We start from the raw sequence: 20,266 nt of genomic DNA, 5'->3' as shown, positions 1-20,266 counted from the left end.
GACCTTAGGTTGTGCAAAAGCCCCTCTGTGTCTCCGTAGTGAGGGGGCGTCCTTGAAACAACCGCCCATCTCAGTCATAATCATCTTAAACAAGCTAACGCATTGTTCCAGAGCTTTGTTAACCATGTGCGATGTGCTTCTTTTTTGTGTGTGTCAGGAACAGGATGACGCCCCGCACGTTAACAATGGATGAAATCTGAGCCGTGGGCTTGTGGGAGAGGTGTTTGATGAAAATCTAGCACCATTTTCTGTCAGTCGTTGCCGTTCACACTATTTCAGCGGCGATAGAATTGTTTTGAAAATACTCCTAAGATTATAACGGAGCACTCTGGGGCCACAAGTACTTGGCTGGCAGCGGCAACCCGCCGCATTTCAAACATTTCAGTTTGATGTGTCATCAGGAAGACGTGGCTGAATTCTTACGAGCTTTTCCTGGGCAAATTAAATTGGTCACGCTTTTGGCCGAGTACAACGCAACATGTAACAAAATCCCCTTTCAGAGTGTTGAACATCATGAGAGCCCCACTGCTGTCCAATCTGATTCCCCTGAGCTCCGTTTGTCCCTGACTCTTGCCCTCTGCCAGTGTGGATGAGGAAGAAACTACTCATCAGTGGATTTAAGGGCCTGCTGATGTGTAAACCAGAGTTTGAATAGTGAGTAAGGGCTGAGCAACAGAGTAAAGCTTACTAATGCAAACCTCAGGGCTTTTCTAGAATATTCCTTTTATGGGGTCTCTCTCTGTGAAGACTCCAGCAGGGCCGAGTTGCTAGAGACATGACTAAGGCAGTAATTGAGTTGTTGGCAGGCAGCGCTGCGAAACAGTGGTTAGACCTACACACAAATGAGCCTGTCAGCAATCGGCGCTAAAAATAAGAAACCCTTAAGCAGAAAGGCTGCCTCAAGGAGCGTCTATCTCCTTTGTTTAGTTGAAGTGAGGAGTCCAGTGAGTGAGAGTTATCTGTCCTCTCTTGATCTGCTCCAATATGGGCCCTCTGCTCTGCACTGGGAATGCTTAAAACCAACAGGGGATTCCCAAATCACAGCTGCTTTCTCCTGCTGGAATGATGTGTGAAATGTGTGGGTTCCTTCGCTCGTGGTTGTTGTTTTTCTTTCTCTCTTCCTCCGCTCTTCTTTTCCAGGCATGGCTTAGTGACGGACGGGGGGGTAGAGAAAAAGACAGTGAGTTAGCAGCAATGCGCTCACCGCCCACTCCCTCTCCAGTCTTCCTCCCGTGCTTCCTGTGGGATTGAAGAGGAGTATGGTTTTAACAGGGTTGGAGAAAGAGAGAGAAAAGAGAGGGGATGTGGGGGTTGTCTTGGCTAGAATGGCCTTCAATAGGGAGAATGCCTGGACGTTAAAGAGGAAGTGGGTTTATGTTGGAACATTTCAGGAGAATGGTGGGTGCATTATTGGAATTTAAATGGGGCTGGAGGTTGTGTGAGTTTTGGGTAACAGGAGTGGGATTGTTTGGTGCCTTTATGGAGGACTAATGGACTTTCCAACAGGGCAAGTGGGGGAATTGTCTGACTAATGATATGCATTGCTTGATTATTTGGTCCATCATGTTGCGCCCCTCATATATCAGTCACAGCTGGACAGTAATAGGAGTGCAGCTGTGTTTAACCAACACCAATAAATCAACTTGGTGCCCAGTAATTTATCCTTCTATCATTTATTGTTATTTATCTCTTCGGTCATGGATATCACTATTGGGTAATGAATGCATCATTGACTATTGAGATAAATGTGCAGTGTGTTGATTATTCACAGCAGTAGCTCAAACGATAACCAGCATGGATGCTATGAAAGCTCCTCTTGTAAGTCAGTAACCACATAATAAATTAATATTTTTCTAAATTAAAGAGTTGGCTCACTGAAATTACAAAAAAAAAAACATTTTCTTATTTACCTCTGGTGGTGTGCAAACAGTTTTGCTTTTATTTCACCTGGTTCTGAGATGTTTGTCTCTGAGATTTCTGCCTCCACCCCAATACAATGGAGGTGAGTGGACTTTAGTTTGTTATGCTCACAACGTTGAACAAAACAAGCTGTAAACACAACATTGACATATTATTTATGCATTTATTTGATGTCGTATTTCAGGCTACCAAATATAACAGTAATATTCAATCTCTTTTTAGCTCTGTGTTGGTTTCCTTTCATTTTTTCTGTCCACGATGTTTGGCAGGTAGCGTAGAGTAGGTTTATCACAGCTTCTTTGCTGAAAACAGCTGCCTACTGCAGCTGGAAACAATACCGATGAGCAGTGAGAGTGAACCAAAGCAGAAGAGTTGCGAGTAAGGAATGTCATGGTGAGGAAATTCAAATTTTCCCACCGGTTAATAAACTTGTGACAACACCAGTGCTACCGATTACACCTGACATTTTACAAGAAAAGATGACGCTCAATATATGTAGAGTGCTTACTTTGATCTTCAACATCGGATGGCTGTTTGTCTGGTCTCTCTGATAGCGCTTTCGCTGCGGGGCTGCAGGTTTCCACCTGGCGCCACTGCGCCGCGCACACTGGCTGTGACCGCTCCGTCCTCCGCACGGCGATTTCCTCATTAACTTTATGGTTCCCTTATAGCATTGAGTTTAAATCCGAAATATTGCCAAATAGCCTTTGCCTTGCTTTTGCTTTTTTGCTCCGACACTAAATCCTCAGCCATCGTCTTGTCTGTCAACTCTCTCGTCCCGTGTGTCAATTCTGACTCCTGCTACTCTGTGCTGAGACTCCATACGGAGCAGACACTTTCACTTTCAGATTGTAGCGTCCGTCGTCCGACCATGTATTGATAACACGCCGCTGATGTGCCAAATATGAACTAAATGGATTTTAGCAGTGGATAAGTTATGTAATCGATGTATGCCTGAACACAATGTAACACCAGTAACACCGACTACTGCGTTAAAACCTAGTTGCGAGGCTGAAAGATGTTTTAGAACTGAGGGGAACTGCAGAGTTGGGTGGTATTTCTATGTTGGTGTATCCAGGAAAAATACCTCCTTTCACATCACACATCTGACCCATTGTTCATATACAAATATTGATTTATGCAGCTTTAAAAAAAATAAAAGAAAGAAAGAAAAACAGTGTTGTTTTCCAGAAACAATGTCTCGGTTACTGTGACTAAACCACAGACTTCAATGGGAACAGTTTTCATTGGAACTACTTTTTGACAACGAATTTGTTTTCATGAAAACTGTTGACAGCGATTGTTGTTGATTAACAGGGACATTGTATCCAAAACAACATGTTTCAGTTGAATTTTATAATTTGTATCTTTTATTGTTGTTAGCAGTAGGCTACAAACTAAATGTATTGGGGTGGCATTTTTTTTTATTTGGGTGGACCTTTAACCTCATGTAGACTTATAGTATATATATGCAGTATATTAATTTGAACCTAATAATTTAAATAAAAAACTAAATTGCTCTAAAGGTCCTCTGGCTTTTAAATCAGGCATTAAAGTTGACTGATTTCTATTAGAAATGCTGATCACAGTGTGCAGAAGTGTGTGAGTATACATTCTGTATTCCTGTGTTTGTGCAGAACCTAAATCCACGGTTTCCTCACACCGAGGTGGAGAGTAAACATTATGATGGGCCCGGCCACAGGTATCTGGAGTGTCTCACCGACTGGTAGAGAGTGCTCTTCAGGAGCGGAGAGTAAACACTAGCCTTTTTGGTCTTTATTTGGTCACTTTGCTGAGCTTTTAACAGACTAGACTTCAATGATTGCGCTCAAACTCCGGCAGGGCCGGTGAGCAAAGTCACAGCGGTTGAACTTGTTTAGAGGACATGTGACGTATTCACTGGGATGCTTCATCTGCTTGTGTTCTACAGCTGTTTTGTCCCCTTTGTTAGCCTCCAGGGAAAGGTCAGCCACGTTCATACATCAAGTGTGAAGCTTTAACACCCACAGTTTGACCCACAGCCGGCTGCTACGTCCCACATCTCTTTCGTTCAGCTCAACCACAAACCACTCCTGTTCTGACTCTCCTTTATTTTTTCCCTCACTTCCTTTCCATCAGTCCTCTTTCTCCATAGATTTAGACTGTCCTCCTCCTATGGAGACGACAATCGGCTACCATCTGGTTCGGCATCGCAGGGTAGCCGTCTGGATCTGACCCTGTGCAAAGATCAACTTCCTGTGATGTCAAAGGGACTTGTGTTGCTAGATTCACTGGGGATATGGAGGGAAAGTGGGGGGGTATCCTCTCGTCCTTACTGGCCCCTTTTTCTTTTTCTGAGGCCCCAAGATGTTTTCTCTAAGGGACTGATGCATCTCCCACGCAAAGGAAGATTGTGTTTCCCCTGTACAGAGAGCAGGATATCAGGGATTTTTATGTCAGACTACAAAGTGTGTTTAAACAAATATAGTACACACCACCAAAGAATGCACATATGACTACTTGTACTGCTGGTTTTGCCTTTATATGACACTTGATCCCTCATCTCCTCTTGATTTGAAGCCAGAGAATATAAGAGGAGGAAGTATGAGTGCTGAATGCACTGAAAGAATCAAGGAAGTGGATCTTTCCCCCTTCATTCACTGATAGTGGGCTTTGAGAGATTTATTCTTCCCTGGAATCTGGAGGTCTGGAAATCGGAGTCAATGCAACCCCCAACTCTAAACTGAGGCCAATAAAAGCACATGTATTTTCCCCCCATCTTATCAACATCCTCTTACCATACGTGCAGAGACATACAGTATGAGGGGGTTAACCATAATTCACCTCTAAATAAGGGGATTCATCTTGGCATTGATTTTTTATCAGCGGAGGAACACTGCTGATTGAGTTACATAAGATACTTTGCCGTAATGCTGTTGTCTCGGGGAGAGAAATAAACAAGTCATGTCAGTAAGCATTGTTACTTCCCTTTAATTATGTATAAGTTTTCAGATAATGTAATCATCAGACTCTGGACACGGCGTAATCGAATTGCAGGTAGTGAATGAGAGGAAGAGAACGCGGCATGGCCATTTCTGTTGTCTGTAGTAGAAAGCATGATGATTAAATGTATAGTAGATGGCTCAGTGTACCAAAGGAAACCATTAGATGGGTTAGAGAGGGTTTTTCCGTGTCCCTGGGAAGTTCAGTTTGCATTTGTGGACATTTAGTATTTCCTCTCATGGCCAGAAAAATACAAAGTTTCGTCCAAACATGTAAATGAGACCGCAAAATGTGAATTTATGGCAGACTTTTTTTCCCTTTTGGTTGGTTTTGGTACTTAACATTGCACATTTGATCTCACCATGTTTAGTTAATGTGTCTCAAATATTTACTGGAACGTTCGTGTGCCGTGACTTTGGTTTTATACCCTGCTTCACTCGCTCCTCCTTTTTCTCTGTCAAATAAGTTTTTCAGCTTCAAAGTTGAAAGAAAAGGTTGACATTATATAGTTTGGTGCCAGCACTGTTTAGCCTACATAATAAAGGAGATGGACATAATAACACAAACACCTGTAGCTTATATGCAATTCAATAGCCCTTCAGTAAATGCTACCTTTTGAAAGCTTTTAAAGGAAAGTTGGAAATTTTGGGAATTCACTGTCTTGCAGAGGGTTAGATGAAAAGAGCAATACCACTCTCATATCTGTCCGTTAAATATAAAGCTACAGCCACTTTGCATAAAGACTGGAAACAGAGGGAAACAGCTAGACTGGCTCACTAACCATAGACTGTATATAAAAAGTGGACATAGCCACCGTGATGTCACCCATTGGTTTATGAACCACAGTTTTGAAGCCTTGACATTTTGGCCTTTGCCATCTTGGGTTGTGCCAGCCAGAAGTGACACCAGAGGGTGGAGCTAAGTACAACCAAACTCTGAATAAGACATTTTTAAGCGACCAAAATGTTATAATTAACTTTCATGAACTGAAAACACACTGTGAAAGGGTTAAAGTTCTAAGACGAAAATACGGACGAGTCCCAGATCGGACAACATTGTGGTAGAGACCTGTCACAATCACAAGGTAGCCACGCCCTAAAGCAAACCCTGCTTTATGGTCTATTTGTCTCTAAATGGGTCCATAATTTACTAAATGAACATCATGCTGTATTGAAGAAGAGTTGAAACTAGTGATTGAGACCATAAACTCATGTTTACAATGTTTACTGAGGTAATAAATCAAGTCAGAAGTAGGGTCGTTTTCTCATAGACTTCTACACAATTAGACTTCTTTTTGCAACCAGAGGAGTCGCCCCCTGCTGGCTATTAGAAAGAATGCAAGTTTAAGGCACTTCAGCATTGGCTTCACTGTACAGACCCGGAGGAAGCCCATTATCAGGTATCACATTATACCTAGTTTGTTTAATCCACACAAAAACCAATATGTAAAAACTGCATACAGGGGGTTATAAACCAGACAGATTCAAGATGTTTCCCCCTGGTTCCCTATGTTTATGCTAAGCTAAGCTAACTTCCTGCTCGCAGTAGCTTCACATTGACCATACAGACATGAGAGTGGCATCAATCTTTTCATTTAACTCTCCACCATAAAGCAAATAAGCATATTTCCCAGTGTCAGCTATTTCTTTTTTTTTTTTTTTTGTATTGTATGACCGTATATTGTAAGGTTTTCCTGTGATTTTGCACTCAATACGCAAATCTTACTCTTTAAAAGTAGAGATTACACAAACTTTTAAGCATTATATGGCAAGATTTGAGTAATTATTCCTCAATTTCCGTCCCTTGGAGAGAAATACAGGTGGTTGAAACACAGATTTGACCTACATTCTCTGTAACATTATCATTCTCAATTTTGGTGTGGATTTGAGTGTGTGGACTTGAACAATGAACTTATTATCACACATAATTAGCTTAGCCAGTCTCTTTTTTTGTAGTCGCACAGATCCTGTAGCCTCAAGAAACAAATATCTACCCACACACCCAACACTAGTCCCCAAGTAAACATCAAAAGAGAGATATGCGACCGCACATTTCAACAAGCTTAGATGACTAATGATCGGGTTTACCGAGTCTTTTGTGTTGCTCTGACTGGGTGCCGATCAGCACGGCGCAATCCAGGGAATATTATGTACTCCTCACAGTGTTGCACACTCACACACGCCCGCACACACACCCACCCACACACACGCACATACATGCATAAAGAACTATACCAGACCTGCCACTCCTTGCTCATAGAGCTACCTCTTGGACATTTTGTGACGACAATACAGCTGGAGGAAGTGAAGCAATCTGTAATTAGTCTTTGTCACAGTATCAGTTACGTCACTGCAGGCCCCACCCGTACATTAAAGCAGACAGTAAGCTGAGTGTATTTCATGAGTCAAAATTGAATCAGGTGTTATGGAAAAACAGAGTTCCCAGTAATTTCCAATCTGCATATTCCTTTACACACAAGCTGTCTCTACTTGCAGAAAGGTGTGACTCAAAGTTTCCAGCTCATCTAACTCAGACACTGTTTACGAGAGTTGTACAGTAAAAGGCTGTGTTGTTAGAAGAAAATAAAAGCAATCTTTTAGTTATAACTTCTACGTAGCTACAGCCTGACCTTGTTTCTTTTCTCATGGGCTGATGAGGAAGTCAGTTTATGGTCGTGCAATATCAGGTCATTTACCACCTGCAACCTGAGTGATGAAATCAACAAGTGGACCGAGGAGTATGTTTACTGTGGCTATACTGCTGCTTGCTTGAGCAATCAACTGTTTGTTTTTTTCTTCATCGTGCACCACACAAGTCTGAACCTTTGGTGGAGGAAGTTTTATGAACCTTTACTCACCTTTACTGCTCATCATAAATATTAACTGAACCAAACATTGAGACAGGAAGCAGCCTGGTGGATATCCATACATAGATGTTCTGTATATGGTAATAATACAACACTAATTAACCATAATCAGTGTCCCTATTAGCAATTCAGAATGTCCAAATCAGGTTGATTAATATTCACAGCTGCACACTCATGACAACCTTTTTGTTTATTACAGTTTGGTTTCTCAGTCTGGGTAATAATTAGGAGGCTAATTACATCTCACATGGCTCCTCTAATTAAAACGGTCAGCTTGCCTTTGCTAGTCTGCCTCTGTTGCCTGGGCGTTAGGCTGCCGGACGGCAGGGTTCACGTCAGGGAGATCCCTCAGGGACAAACTAATGAGGAGGGAGGGCGGGAGACAGCTGTTTGTGCCTAATTCTCACTGATTCGGCGCACCGTCGCTGTTGGTTTGCGTGAATTCAAAACATGGAAGAGGAAAAGTAAAAAAATATTGGCGTCAGATATTAGTGTGCCTGAGCTGAAAGATGATGTTATGTCTCTTTCTTCAATATGGCAAATCAGTGCAATTAAGTTAACTGTTATGTGCAGTGTCGTGAGGTGTGTTTCAGGATTCGGAGCGCATGTTTTGGCTTTCTTTGCAGTCAAGAGCAGACACGTTGTGGAATGTGACCCAAGATACATTATTACACCAGCAGCACCATCATTTCTAATAAACAGGAGGGATTTTTTGTTTTTGTTTTTACTCAACCTATTGCTCAAGTTAACCCATAAATTACGACTTCATTATCAATTATATGCTCATTATGTGAGTGTTTGCGTGCATGAATGTGTGTGTGTGTGTGTGTGTGTGTGTAGTGGAGGGGTGTTGAACACAGCTGACTCTCTCTTCAGTGGCAGTCAGAACCTGTCTGACCAGCTCAAGGGAGAAAGACGACCTGCTTTCTTAACACACATTCTTGCTTTAAAAACTGCATTAAGAAAAAAAGCCTCTCGTGCGTCCTGCGCTTATCAGCAACACTGCCTTCCTTATCCCAACACTTTATTGCATAAGGCCAGATAGGCTGCATTATCAGCCCACAATTGTAGTCCTGTGAATCCCTCTCTCAATGGCTTTGTTGTTATTGGCACTGAAAACTCGAGAAAGTGCAATTTGATGCATTTGATGTGAGTTGTTATTTAATCACGTCAAGAACTTTCCCTAAAATCTGATATGCTTAAAGGTACAGTGTGTAGGATTTGGCGGCATCTAGATGCAGTGGTTGCAGATTGCAACCAACTGAATATCCCTCCGCTCACTCCTCCCTTTCCAAGACGGTGGTAACGTGAGCTGCCGAGTGTAAAGCAGCGGTAACGCCGTTTGCCTCGTTCAGAGCCCATCCATACCATAATAACACTACCACAGTTTTGCACTCTGCGGCTCACGTTACCACAGTTTCACAAGCGTGTCAGAGAACTACAGTGGCCTTCAGGTAACGTAATGATGTGAAAGGCTCTCACTAGAGCCAGTGTTTGGTTTGAGGACCTGCTCCCTATGTAGATATGAAGTACGCCAACGATTCTTAGTTTCAGGTGATTATACACTAATGAAAATTAGGGCTGTCAAAGTTAGCGCGATAATAACGCAAATTTGTTTTAACGCCACTTATTTCTTTAACGCATCCATTGGTGCCAACCATGTCATACTAGCTCGTTAGTATAACTATGTAAGTTACTTAGTTAGTTACTTTTGGTGAGAATAAACTGGCATGGTCATTTTCAAAGTGGTCCCTTGACCTCTGACATCAAGATATGTGAATGAAAATGGGTTCTATGGGTACCCACGAGTCTCCCCTTTACAGACATGCCCACTTTATGATAATAATCAATAATAATAATAAATATATACATACATTTGCATAAAGCAAGCATATTTGACCACTCCCATGTTGATAAGAGTATTAAATACATGACAAACCTCCCTTCAAGGTAAATTTTGAACAGATAAAAAATATGAGAATTATTTGTAATTAATCACGATACTATGGACGATCATAAGATTAATTGTGATTAAATATTTTAATCGATTACTTATGAATATTATATTCCATTTCTGCTAATAAATCCCCGAAATGTACCACACTGTTCTTTTAAACTTGGCTGAAGTTATTGAGATCGTTATCAATTATGAGATTTAGAGAGCAAAAGTTCCCCGAAAGAAACATACTCACAGATCTCATGGAATCTCTGACACACCAAATCTTTTTTTTCTGAAATGACACAATGGGCCTGGAGACGCTGGTCACAGTGGTTGTTTTAACTAGCCCGCATAGCAGTGGAAAGATTCAGGCCTTCGCCAGTATAAATACAGCCAGCTCACTTTGAGTCATGAGCCAGAACTCGTTTCGTTGCTGAGATTTGATTCCTATTGTAGATGCAACCCAGAACAGTTATTTTCACATGAAAGTTGGCCAAGTTATGACTGCGCAGACTGAATTCACAAACAGAGACAAAGACAGGCAGACAGTCATAAATTGAGCCAGGGTGTTACATAAGCAGGGAATTTTTCTGACAATGTGGGCCTCGATAGTGATGCTTTTGTGACTGCAGATGAGATATGTGTTTCAATTCGAATAAATCTAATATATTCCCCAATTTATTTATTTTTTGTCTTTCTCTATAGTATGCCAAGGCATTACCAACCGTTTAAACCTTCTGGGTTCCAAAGAGGACCACTACAAGAACATGGTGAAGACCTACATCAACTGCACCGTGGTCCTGGAGAACCTGGAGGTCACCTACATGGAGGAGCACCGGGACCTGTCCTTCCTCACGGTAAAGACTGTTACTCCTTTATAGCAGCGAAAGGCTTAACGTGCACATAACAGATGGGAGAAGTTTCCTATCATCTCTTTGGTGGTCTGAATCCAGTTTGCCAGACAAGCTCTCCTGGATCTCTGCAGGCTCTTCACTGCTCTTATCACTTCAGTAAAGATAATTAAATCAGAGGAGAGTGAGTCCATAGTGACTCAGTGATTCAGTGTGTTTATGACGCTCTTTGTTTGAACCTCAGCTGTAACGACAAGGTTGTGAACACACTGGGCAGATGTGACGAGAGACCACACACGCACTCACATGCAAGCTTGCACACACAAACACAGAAAAACATACAGTCAGCAGATACGATGCAGTAGTTCCAACAGGGCCTCACTTTTCAAAATCCTATTTTTGTCCCCCCTCACTTTCTCATTTTCAGTTTGATAAAATCTCTCTAAATAATGTCCCCTTACTGTCCAGCTGTCTTAATCAGGCGGCAACCTCCGGGTCTGTACAGTGAAGCCAATGTGGAAGTGTCTTAAACTTGCATTCTTTCTAATAACCAGCAGGGGGCGACTCCTCTGGTTGAAAAAAGAAGTCTGATTGTATAGAAGTCTATGAGAAAATGACCCTACTTCTTACTTGATTTATTACCTCAGTAAACATTGCAAACAGAAGTTTATGGTCTCAATCACTAGTTTCAAGTCTTCTTCAATACAGCATGATGTTCATTTAGTAAATGATGGTCCCATTTAGAATCAAATAGACCATAAAGCAGGGTATGCTTTAGAGCGGTGGCTACCTTGTGACTGACAGTTTGCTACCATGGCGTTGTCTGGTGGTCTGGGAGTTGTCCGTGGTTTCATCTTATAACTTTAACCCTTTCACCGTGTTTTCAGTTCATGCAAGTTAATTTGAACATTTTGGTCGCCTAAAAATGTCTTGTTCAGCGTTCAGTTGTATTTATCTCCATCCTCTGGTGTCACATCTGGTTGCAAAAAACTAAAACAAAAAATCAAGATGGTGATGGCCAAAAAGCCAAGCTGGAGGCTTCAAAACGGCAGTTCACAAACCAATGGGTGACGTCACAGTGACTACATCCACTTTTTATAGACAGTCTATGGTCATAAAAAAAGAGAGAAGCTCTGAGTTGATTAAATTGCTGATACTCACATCAGTGTCATCTCTGCTCACGGCAATAAGCGCTACAAGTGATAGCGAGTACTTTTTGGACTTTTTTGTGTCTCTCAGGCTACATTCATACTGCACTAACCATCTCATTGGTGGAGGTTGTCGAGGCAGCCTGAGAGGAAGACCTGCAGGGAATAGTCAGGATGTTAAAAATAAAGTTGCACCTAGGACTGGGCAGTATGATGATATATATTGTCAAAACAATAAAAAAATAATTTATTTGCTCTTTTATTCTAAAAAGATGCTAGAATTGAATAAAGACTAGGCGGTGTGCTATGTGCTAGGATGATGCTTTTTTCAGTAAAAATGCAAAAAACAACACTATCTATCATTACGTATCAGCAGCCTGTTGCACCAATTGATCACAAGTTTGACTGTAAGTTTGAGAGTAAAGTCAACACCATCTATCAATGAAACTAAATATAATGTCAAGTAGGGCTAGCACATTAATAATAATTGACATGCTTTTAAAATGATTTTGTTTTACCACTATTATTATGGATAGCTAGTTTCTTCACATTGTGAAATAAGGTTGATATAAATGTATATAAATGCAGGAAATAGCGTTCACATAGGTCGAGTTTTTATCCTATTTTACCTTGTTTTTTTTGCTTGGAGAACCCCTGACTTTGCTGCTTCATTTTACAACATTGCTTTCTCATGTTTTTCTTCCACAGTCTATTGAAGAAGTGGGCGGCTACGTGCTGATCGCCCTCAACACAGCGTCCAGGATTCCTCTGCAGAACCTGCGCATCATTCGAGGTCATTCGCTCTACGAGGGGATGTTTGGCCTCGCTGTGCTGACCAATTATGACAAAGATACCAATCAGGGCACCAATGAGCTTCTTCTGACCAGCCTGACAGGTCAGTCCACCTCTGCTTTTCTTCACTTCTCTGTGACATATCTGTATTATTATAAAGCTGTAAACATATTAATTGTGCATTTTTATCAAATTCACGTGGCAGTTTTCTTTTGCAGAAATTCTTAAAGGAGGTGTAAAGTTTGGGACCAACCAGCCGTGCAATGTGGAAACGATACAGTGGAACGATATCGTCAACGCTGACAGCAAACCCAAAATGGTGCTCCCACAGGCCATCAGCCATCCACGTTGTAAGTAACATTTCACAGCAGAAGACAAAGACATTTTAATTTCAAGGTTGTGATGTAAACATTTCAACCTGTTTATTTCCTGTGGTCTGCTTTTACAGGTAAAAAATGTGACTCAAGCTGCTTCAACGGCTCCTGCTGGGCACCCGGTCCTCAAAACTGTCAGACCTGTGAGTTGTTATCCTGTGGTTTCATTTTATCATGAGGAAAAAATAAACAAAAAAATCAATGCTGTATTAAAGGAACAGTGTGTAACATTTCATGGGATCTATTAGCAGAAATGGAATATGCTATTCATAACTACGTTTCATTAGTGTATAATCACCTGAACATAAGAATAGTTTTTGTTAGCTTAGAATGAGCCCTTCATATCTAGATAGGGAGCAGGTCCTCTTCAGAGTCCGCCATGTTGCTCCGCCATGTTTCTACAGTAGCCCAGAACAGACAAACCAAACACTGGCTCTAGAGAGAGCCTTTCCTGTTTTTACGTTACCTGAAGGCCGCCGTAGTTCTCCAACACACTTAGGAAGCTGCGGTAACGTGAGCCGCAGAGTGCAAAATCGTGCCAGCCGCTGTCTGACTTCCGTTGCTTCTAAAGTAGTGTTATTATGGTATAGATGGCCTCTGAGCTAAGCGAACGGCGTTACCACAGCTTTGGGATCTGCGGCTCACGTTACCGCAGTCTTGGAAAGGGAGGAGTGACCAGGGGAGGGGTACTCAGTTGGTTGCAATCTGCAACCACACCACTAGATGCCACCAAATCCTACACACTGTCCTTTTAACTTATTTTTCTATTTCATGTATAATCTATTTATGTTTCGCTTATTTCTAGGTTTATTATGTAATTATGCAAAACTGAAATAGATGATATGATTTTGCTGAGTTAAAAAAGTTAAAAGTTAAAGAAAGCTGAAATCTGTAATATTTTGACATTATATCCATCCATATGTATGGTGTGGTAAAATACTAAAAACAGTTAGACTCTACTATTGAGAAACAATGAGTCTCTTTATGTTTTCATATTACTTGTTCGTTTTCACTGCGTACCAACAACAGCAAGGTGAAACAAATTTGAACATGCAAAATGAACCACTTTAATTTGGCCTCAAAATAAAAAATTAATAGAACGAAGAATACCTGCTGCAGGTCGTTCCACTGACATTGTCCTGTTCTTATTTCCAGTAACGAAGCTGAACTGTGCACAGCAGTGCTCTAAGAGATGCAAAGGGCCTTCGCCCAGCGACTGCTGTAATGAGCATTGTGCTGCCGGCTGCACGGGACCGCGGCCCACCGACTGTCTGGTGAGAGAGAGACACCTTCGCATGGGGGACAAGAGTCATGATATGACAAAGGAGCTGGGGAGGAGACGAGCTTAAACAACAAAACACACTGAATGTTTCGATCTTAAATCTGGATGAGAAAACAAAACAAAGCCGTCCCTCAGCAGCACCTGTTTTTATGATCAGAAATATTGTTATTGGTTAGATACGAATGAGACATATAACTGCAGATTAAATATTTCATTTGGCAGTGCCTCGAGTATCAGCGTCTGCTCTCCCTCTCTGTGCAGCTCTGAGGATTAAGGCTGCAGAGAGGAATGCAGTGTTATCATTAGTGTGGGGCTCTGTTATGGTCCCAGTGTACTGGATGACTGTTGTTTGTCCTGCAGGCCTGTCGGGACTTCCAGGACGAAGGGGTGTGTAAGGACGCGTGCCCGGGCCTCATGCTCTATGACCCCAACCTGCACCAGCTGGTACCCAATCCACACGGAAAGTACAACTTCGGGGCCAAGTGCGTCACGAGCTGCCCACGTAAGGACGGATAAACTTCAATTTGTTTTGTATTTTCAGCCAACATTGTCACTAAATTGTTCATCTTCCTAGACAGCGATATATTTATGGCATGCACTGTAGCTGAAGATAAATAAAGTAAAACAACTAGTAGGCTTCACTGGCCAATATGAAACACATCACGAGTGATTATGAGCTTTTTCACATTGTGCTATGCTTGAACAAGTGCCCAGGTTGTCCTTCAGGGTTGTTACACATTCAGAGGTTACAGTTTGTCCAAGTTTAATTATAAACTGTAGAAAATGATTGAGTTTCAGGGCGTGTTAATGCAACAACTGTTCTTTCTCAGTTTAACTTACACAGGTCTGTCCCAGTGTTACTCAGCCTATACTGTAAGGCCTGCAGCATTGTTATGTACCTATAGTCATACTTTTCGTATAACCCATACAGGTTATTAATGCTTAAAGGCACATTTAGATTGTTTTTTTTTATGTCACCAACCTGTAAATGTTGAATATTACATGATTATGAAGTAAACCGCTTGTCTTTTGGAATCATTCCAGATAACTATGTTGTAACTGATCACGGAGCGTGTGTGCGGACGTGCAGCGGGAACACATACGAAGTGGACGAGGAAGGAATCAGGAAGTGCGCCAAGTGTGACGGACTGTGTCCAAAAGGTAGGGGGTTAAAGCCATCACTGTGCAACCTGGGGACATATTTCTGACTCATGTACACTGTGCAGTTTGCACTGTGCTTTATTACAGTTCAGAGTTACTCGAGTGCTTCCATTTTATACTATTCGAACTTCAGCTTCACAACATTTTAGAGGCCAATATTGCACTTTTTACTTTTTAACATTTTGGGAAATATTCACTTAGATACCACTGTCCAGTAAATATGAAGTTAGCTGTTAAAACCTGCAGCCGGTAAGCTTGGCACATAACTCCCCGTTAAACCACAACTTTATTATTTTTACATTTTGGTTTTTATACGGATTAAACAAACGGGATATACAGTGTTAACTAGTGAGCTTTAGAGGTGCTGGTAGGTGGATTTTTGTTCCCTTTGGACAGGTTAGCTGTTTTTCACTGTTTTCCCGTCTTATATTTTACATACAAATTGTATCAAAATATGATACACTGTTATAATTTATGTACTTAATGTTATGTAAAATTGTTAAAATTCGCTCCACTTTGACCAAATACATCATGCACTGATAGATAGATAGATAGATAGATAGATAGATAGATAGATAGATAGATAGACACAGCAGGGAAGTGATTGTCTACTGGGCCATTCCGCCGAATCGGTGCCTTTTCTGTCCCCATGAAATTACATGCATAAATATGCACGAAAAGTATCTGTATAATACATTATACTATCAAGCACTTTGCCCTAATTGCAATTTGAAGATGCATCATATAAAACCTTAATAAAAAACTACCTAGAACACTAAAAAAGTAGGATTTTAGCCGGTCTCTACTCTCTAACATTACACTTCACCATGAAATATAATGCTTAATACCAAAATAAGAGTACGGTCCAGAGCTTTAAACAGTTTCTGTACTGATTTGTTTACAGTGTGTAATGGACTTGGAACAGGAAACCTGACTCACATCTTGTCTATCAATGCCACCAACATTGACTCCTTCAAAAACTGCACGAAAATCAACGGTAACATTGCTATCATCCACCCATCCATTTATGGGTAAGTCAAGGACATTAGCAGCATTACAGCCTTCATGTATAGCCTGTGTATATCAACTGCAATGGATTATGGGGCACCTTTACCAATGACATTGTTGTTATTTGTAGGGATCGATTTACCAAAACACCAAAGATGGAGCCTGCCCAGCTTGATGTGTTTAAGACAGTGAAGGAAATTACTGGTAAGAGCACATAAGACGTGAGTAATGCATGACACATTAAATGCATATTAGAGAGTCTCCCCATTAACAACCCATTTGTTGCTTCAGGATACTTGTTGATTCAGACGTGGCCAGAAAACCTTACCTCACTCAGACCTTTTGAGAATCTGGAGATCGTTCGAGGACGAACTAAACGGTATGTTCCTTGTAAAGACCCCCCCCCCCCCCCCCCCCCCCAAGGATCCACAACCACTGGATCACAAGAAATTAGTTTTTCAAGAGTTGAGTATTCAAGGCTGTCTTAAAAACTTCCTGTTCCACCTTTTTCTCTTAATCAGTGGTAGCCAAAGTTTGATGCTGGCTCAGCTCGATATCGAATACTTGGGCCTTCGCTCCCTCAAAGAAATCAGCGACGGAGACGTGGTCATCGTTAAGAACCGGAACCTGTGCTACACCAACAAAAGCCACTGGAAGGGCCTCTTCAAATCAGAAAGCCAAAGTGCCAAAATAGAGGAAAATGCTGCAGCTGCCACATGTGGTAAATTTGGTTTCCCACAACGAATGCAGCCAGATGCTTTTTGTTGTTTTGTTTTATAGTTTCTGATTACGTAATGCACAAGCCAGATTTAATTAATGAGTTTCAAAATTGGATAATTATGCAGGAAAGATCTCTTTGTGAGATTATGGTATGTTTGTTTTCAGCCCAGTGTGACAGGAAGTGTACCACGGACAGCTGCTGGGGTCCCGGCCCGGACATGTGCTTCTCCTGCCGTGACTACAAACGTGATGGGAGCTGTGTTGACTCTTGCAACATCCTGGAGGGGTAAGGGAGGAATCTGGACTTTAATGCCTTTTTAAGCTCTGAAATGTGCCTTGTTTTAGACAAACAAGTCTAAACATCAGATCTGTGTGCTCTACAGTTAACTCCTTCAAAGTCTATTTTCATACCAGGAGCATTTCCAGACTAGACATTAGACGTTGGGGATTTGTTATTGAATCAATTCAAAGACCGAATATGATCCGAGGTATTCTGAAGTTAAACCTCCAGTCGGTATAACCCAAACACTGTAGCTGAAATGGCACATTCTCTCACATCTGTTTATCTTTGCAGATCTCTGTCAAACATTAAAACTCGACATGCTTACAATTTAACTTGTGCCCTCAAAAAAAGGGATCAAGAATTTCACCTCACATGTAACTGTTTGAAATGAGGCGTCTGTCAACTTTGTTATTGTGTTTTGTTTTTGCAGAGAACCGCGGGAGACCGTCGTGAATAAAATCTGCGAGAAGTGTCACCCCGAGTGTAAACACATGAATGGGACTGCAACCTGCAATGCGCCTGTATGTGTGTCACATCTACACTATTATTACAAACATCATTAGAGCTGCAACGATTAATCGATTAGTTGTAAACTATTGAATTAGTTGTCAACTATTTTGATAATCCATTATGCAGTTTGAGTATTTTTTTTAAGAAAAAAAAGGTCATAACTCTCTGATTTTTAATAGAAATTGTTAGTTGCAGCCATAAACATTATACAAATTAGAAAACACATGTTAGAACAGCTTTGTGAACATCATTTATGAATCTAAAATGTCAGCAATAAACGTCATGTCTTTGTGTCAGTCACGCTCAGAATCAAAGAGCGCCACAAATGAACAATTATGAAGCATTAAATCTGTTGCAGAAGAGTCAGCACTTCCATTTTCTCCATCAACAGCAGCCTTATTAAATAGACCATAATTCACTGTAGCCACAAGACATGTTGTGTTTGGGAGGAGGGGTGTGGCTGTTTGATCTAGTTGGCACACAATCTACTTTTAAATGCTCCTAATCTTGTCTTTGACTGAAAACAACAAGTCCCAGTCTCCTTTTTGGAGCTGTTGAAAGTAACTCTGGGAATGTAGAGTATTGTTATTGACAAGAGAAGTAGACCGTTTGAAAGAAAGTATTACATTGCAGCATTTGAGGGGAGACACCCCTGGTGGATAGGGTAACATTTTTAACTAATAGATATCACCATGAAACTTCCCCAGTTGATTACTTACATTAAGGCAATTCTTTTTTTGTATTACAAGTTTTCTGAAATTTCATATTTAAATATGCAAATAAGACATTATCTTATTATATATGCGGTAATTTCCATACATTTCCAGAACAGAAATCTGTACATTGGATAAAGCCAGGTTAAAAAATTCTTGTTTTATTTTGCTGACATGTTAGAGTCAAATGTTTCTACAGAGGGAATTATGGATATCTCTTTTTATCATGCCATAAATCAGAAATTACTGTCAACAGCCATAAAAAATCAATTTCCGCTATGTTTTTTGGAATAAAATGTTCTATAAATCAGGCTATGAATGATATATGAACAAACCCCTCTGTAAAAACCTTCAGAATATAGATAGGGATGAAACTGGAAGGTTTGGTGGGTGTAAGAGCTACTGAAGTGAAGATTTCTGGCTCAGAGTCTGAGAAAAAATACATTTTGGGAAAACGGCCTTTAAAGATATGGATTGAAAACACTAGAGGTGAATAGAGTAAAAAAAAAAAGAACATATAGATATCACCATGAAACTTCCCCAGTTGATTATTTACATTAAGACATATATTTGTTGTACTATTATTTATTATTTTAATTTGATGTTTGAATGTGTAAATGAGGCATTATCTAATGCTAACTTTGGTGAATTTAGGAGAAATCTACAGACGCAAATAGACAAGATGTAGTAAAATAAACACCAAAATGTGTATTTTGGATGTTACTAGTCTGAAAGAAGACATGTAATGGAAGCCAAATAGCCCCAAATCTCAAAATTGACCAATGCATGAAAAACAATGTTTTTGCCTGGAGTGTCTTAATTGCATTAAGTCTCAGAGAACAGAGTTGTACAGGCCTAAACTACACCACCAACATTTCTGGGTGGGTTTTCATTTCCAAACATTTGCATCTTTATGAGGAAGATGGACGCAGCTTGCTTTATTATTATGAGACAGGGCAGTTTTCACAATATTTACTACTCCTCTCTCGAGAGAGTTGTAAACATCATGATTTTTTTTTCTTTTCCTTTCAGGGCTCTGAAAACTGTACAAAGTGTGCCAACTTCCAAGACGGCCTGTTCTGTGTGCCTCGCTGTCCACAAGGCGTGCCAGCGGAGGACGACACGCTGGTGTGGAAATACGCAGACAAGATGAAAGTGTGCAAGCTGTGCCACAAAAACTGCACTCGGGGGTAAGAGCGTTGTTGAGCCGACCTGGGAGCTGGCACTGCGTCTCTCTGTCGTAATGTTGAGGCAGTAACTTAATCCGAGCCAGAGGGGTCAGCTGTGGTTCTGTTGGCACAGATTGGGGAGAGAGAGGTCGGCTTCCAACATGAGGCAATCTTTGCTGAGATTAATGATGAAATCGGACAATTTAGGAGGGATGTTGAAGACTAAGATTAAACGAAAATAACTACTATACTAAAATAGTAAATTGCCCATTGACTAAAACTTTTATTACGTTTGCTCTTCAAAGCATACCATCGTTTTGTAGGTTTCTGAATGCGTTTCCATTCATATTAGTTTTCCAAAGGAGAGTTCTGCAATGCCAACACGTTCTCATCCCACCTCGTAACATACTGACATTGTCACGGCCGTTGGCGTCACTTTTCGGTCGCAGTAAACACATGCTTAATGTTGTAAATTAAACAAAAACATTTGCTTAGGTTTAGGCAACAAAACCACTTAGTTAGGTTTATGAAAAAACAACATGGTTGGG

At 40.9% G+C, this 20,266-nt stretch overlaps 1 protein-coding gene across 1 annotated transcript in view; it reads left to right on the top strand.

Annotated features, from left to right (window-relative positions):
* egfra (epidermal growth factor receptor a (erythroblastic leukemia viral (v-erb-b) oncogene homolog, avian)) overlaps window positions 1-20,266 on the top strand; it is a 52,174-nt gene that overhangs the window by 15,247 nt on the left and 16,661 nt on the right. The window contains exons 2-15 of the mRNA XM_074651621.1: window positions 10,413-10,564; window positions 12,415-12,601; window positions 12,717-12,848; window positions 12,947-13,015; window positions 14,028-14,146; window positions 14,515-14,656; window positions 15,199-15,315; window positions 16,220-16,346; window positions 16,454-16,527; window positions 16,615-16,702; window positions 16,845-17,044; window positions 17,209-17,329; window positions 17,757-17,847; window positions 19,582-19,739. Coding sequence (XP_074507722.1) covers window positions 10,413-10,564; window positions 12,415-12,601; window positions 12,717-12,848; window positions 12,947-13,015; window positions 14,028-14,146; window positions 14,515-14,656; window positions 15,199-15,315; window positions 16,220-16,346; window positions 16,454-16,527; window positions 16,615-16,702; window positions 16,845-17,044; window positions 17,209-17,329; window positions 17,757-17,847; window positions 19,582-19,739 — 1,777 coding nt within the window. The remainder of the gene's footprint in view (window positions 1-10,412; window positions 10,565-12,414; window positions 12,602-12,716; window positions 12,849-12,946; window positions 13,016-14,027; window positions 14,147-14,514; window positions 14,657-15,198; window positions 15,316-16,219; window positions 16,347-16,453; window positions 16,528-16,614; window positions 16,703-16,844; window positions 17,045-17,208; window positions 17,330-17,756; window positions 17,848-19,581; window positions 19,740-20,266) is intronic.

This window comes from Sebastes fasciatus, chromosome 11 (assembly GCF_043250625.1).
Source record: "Sebastes fasciatus isolate fSebFas1 chromosome 11, fSebFas1.pri, whole genome shotgun sequence".
NCBI classification, from domain to species: Eukaryota; Metazoa; Chordata; class Actinopteri; order Perciformes; family Sebastidae; genus Sebastes; species Sebastes fasciatus.
This window is presented reverse-complemented; position numbering and strand designations above follow the sequence as displayed.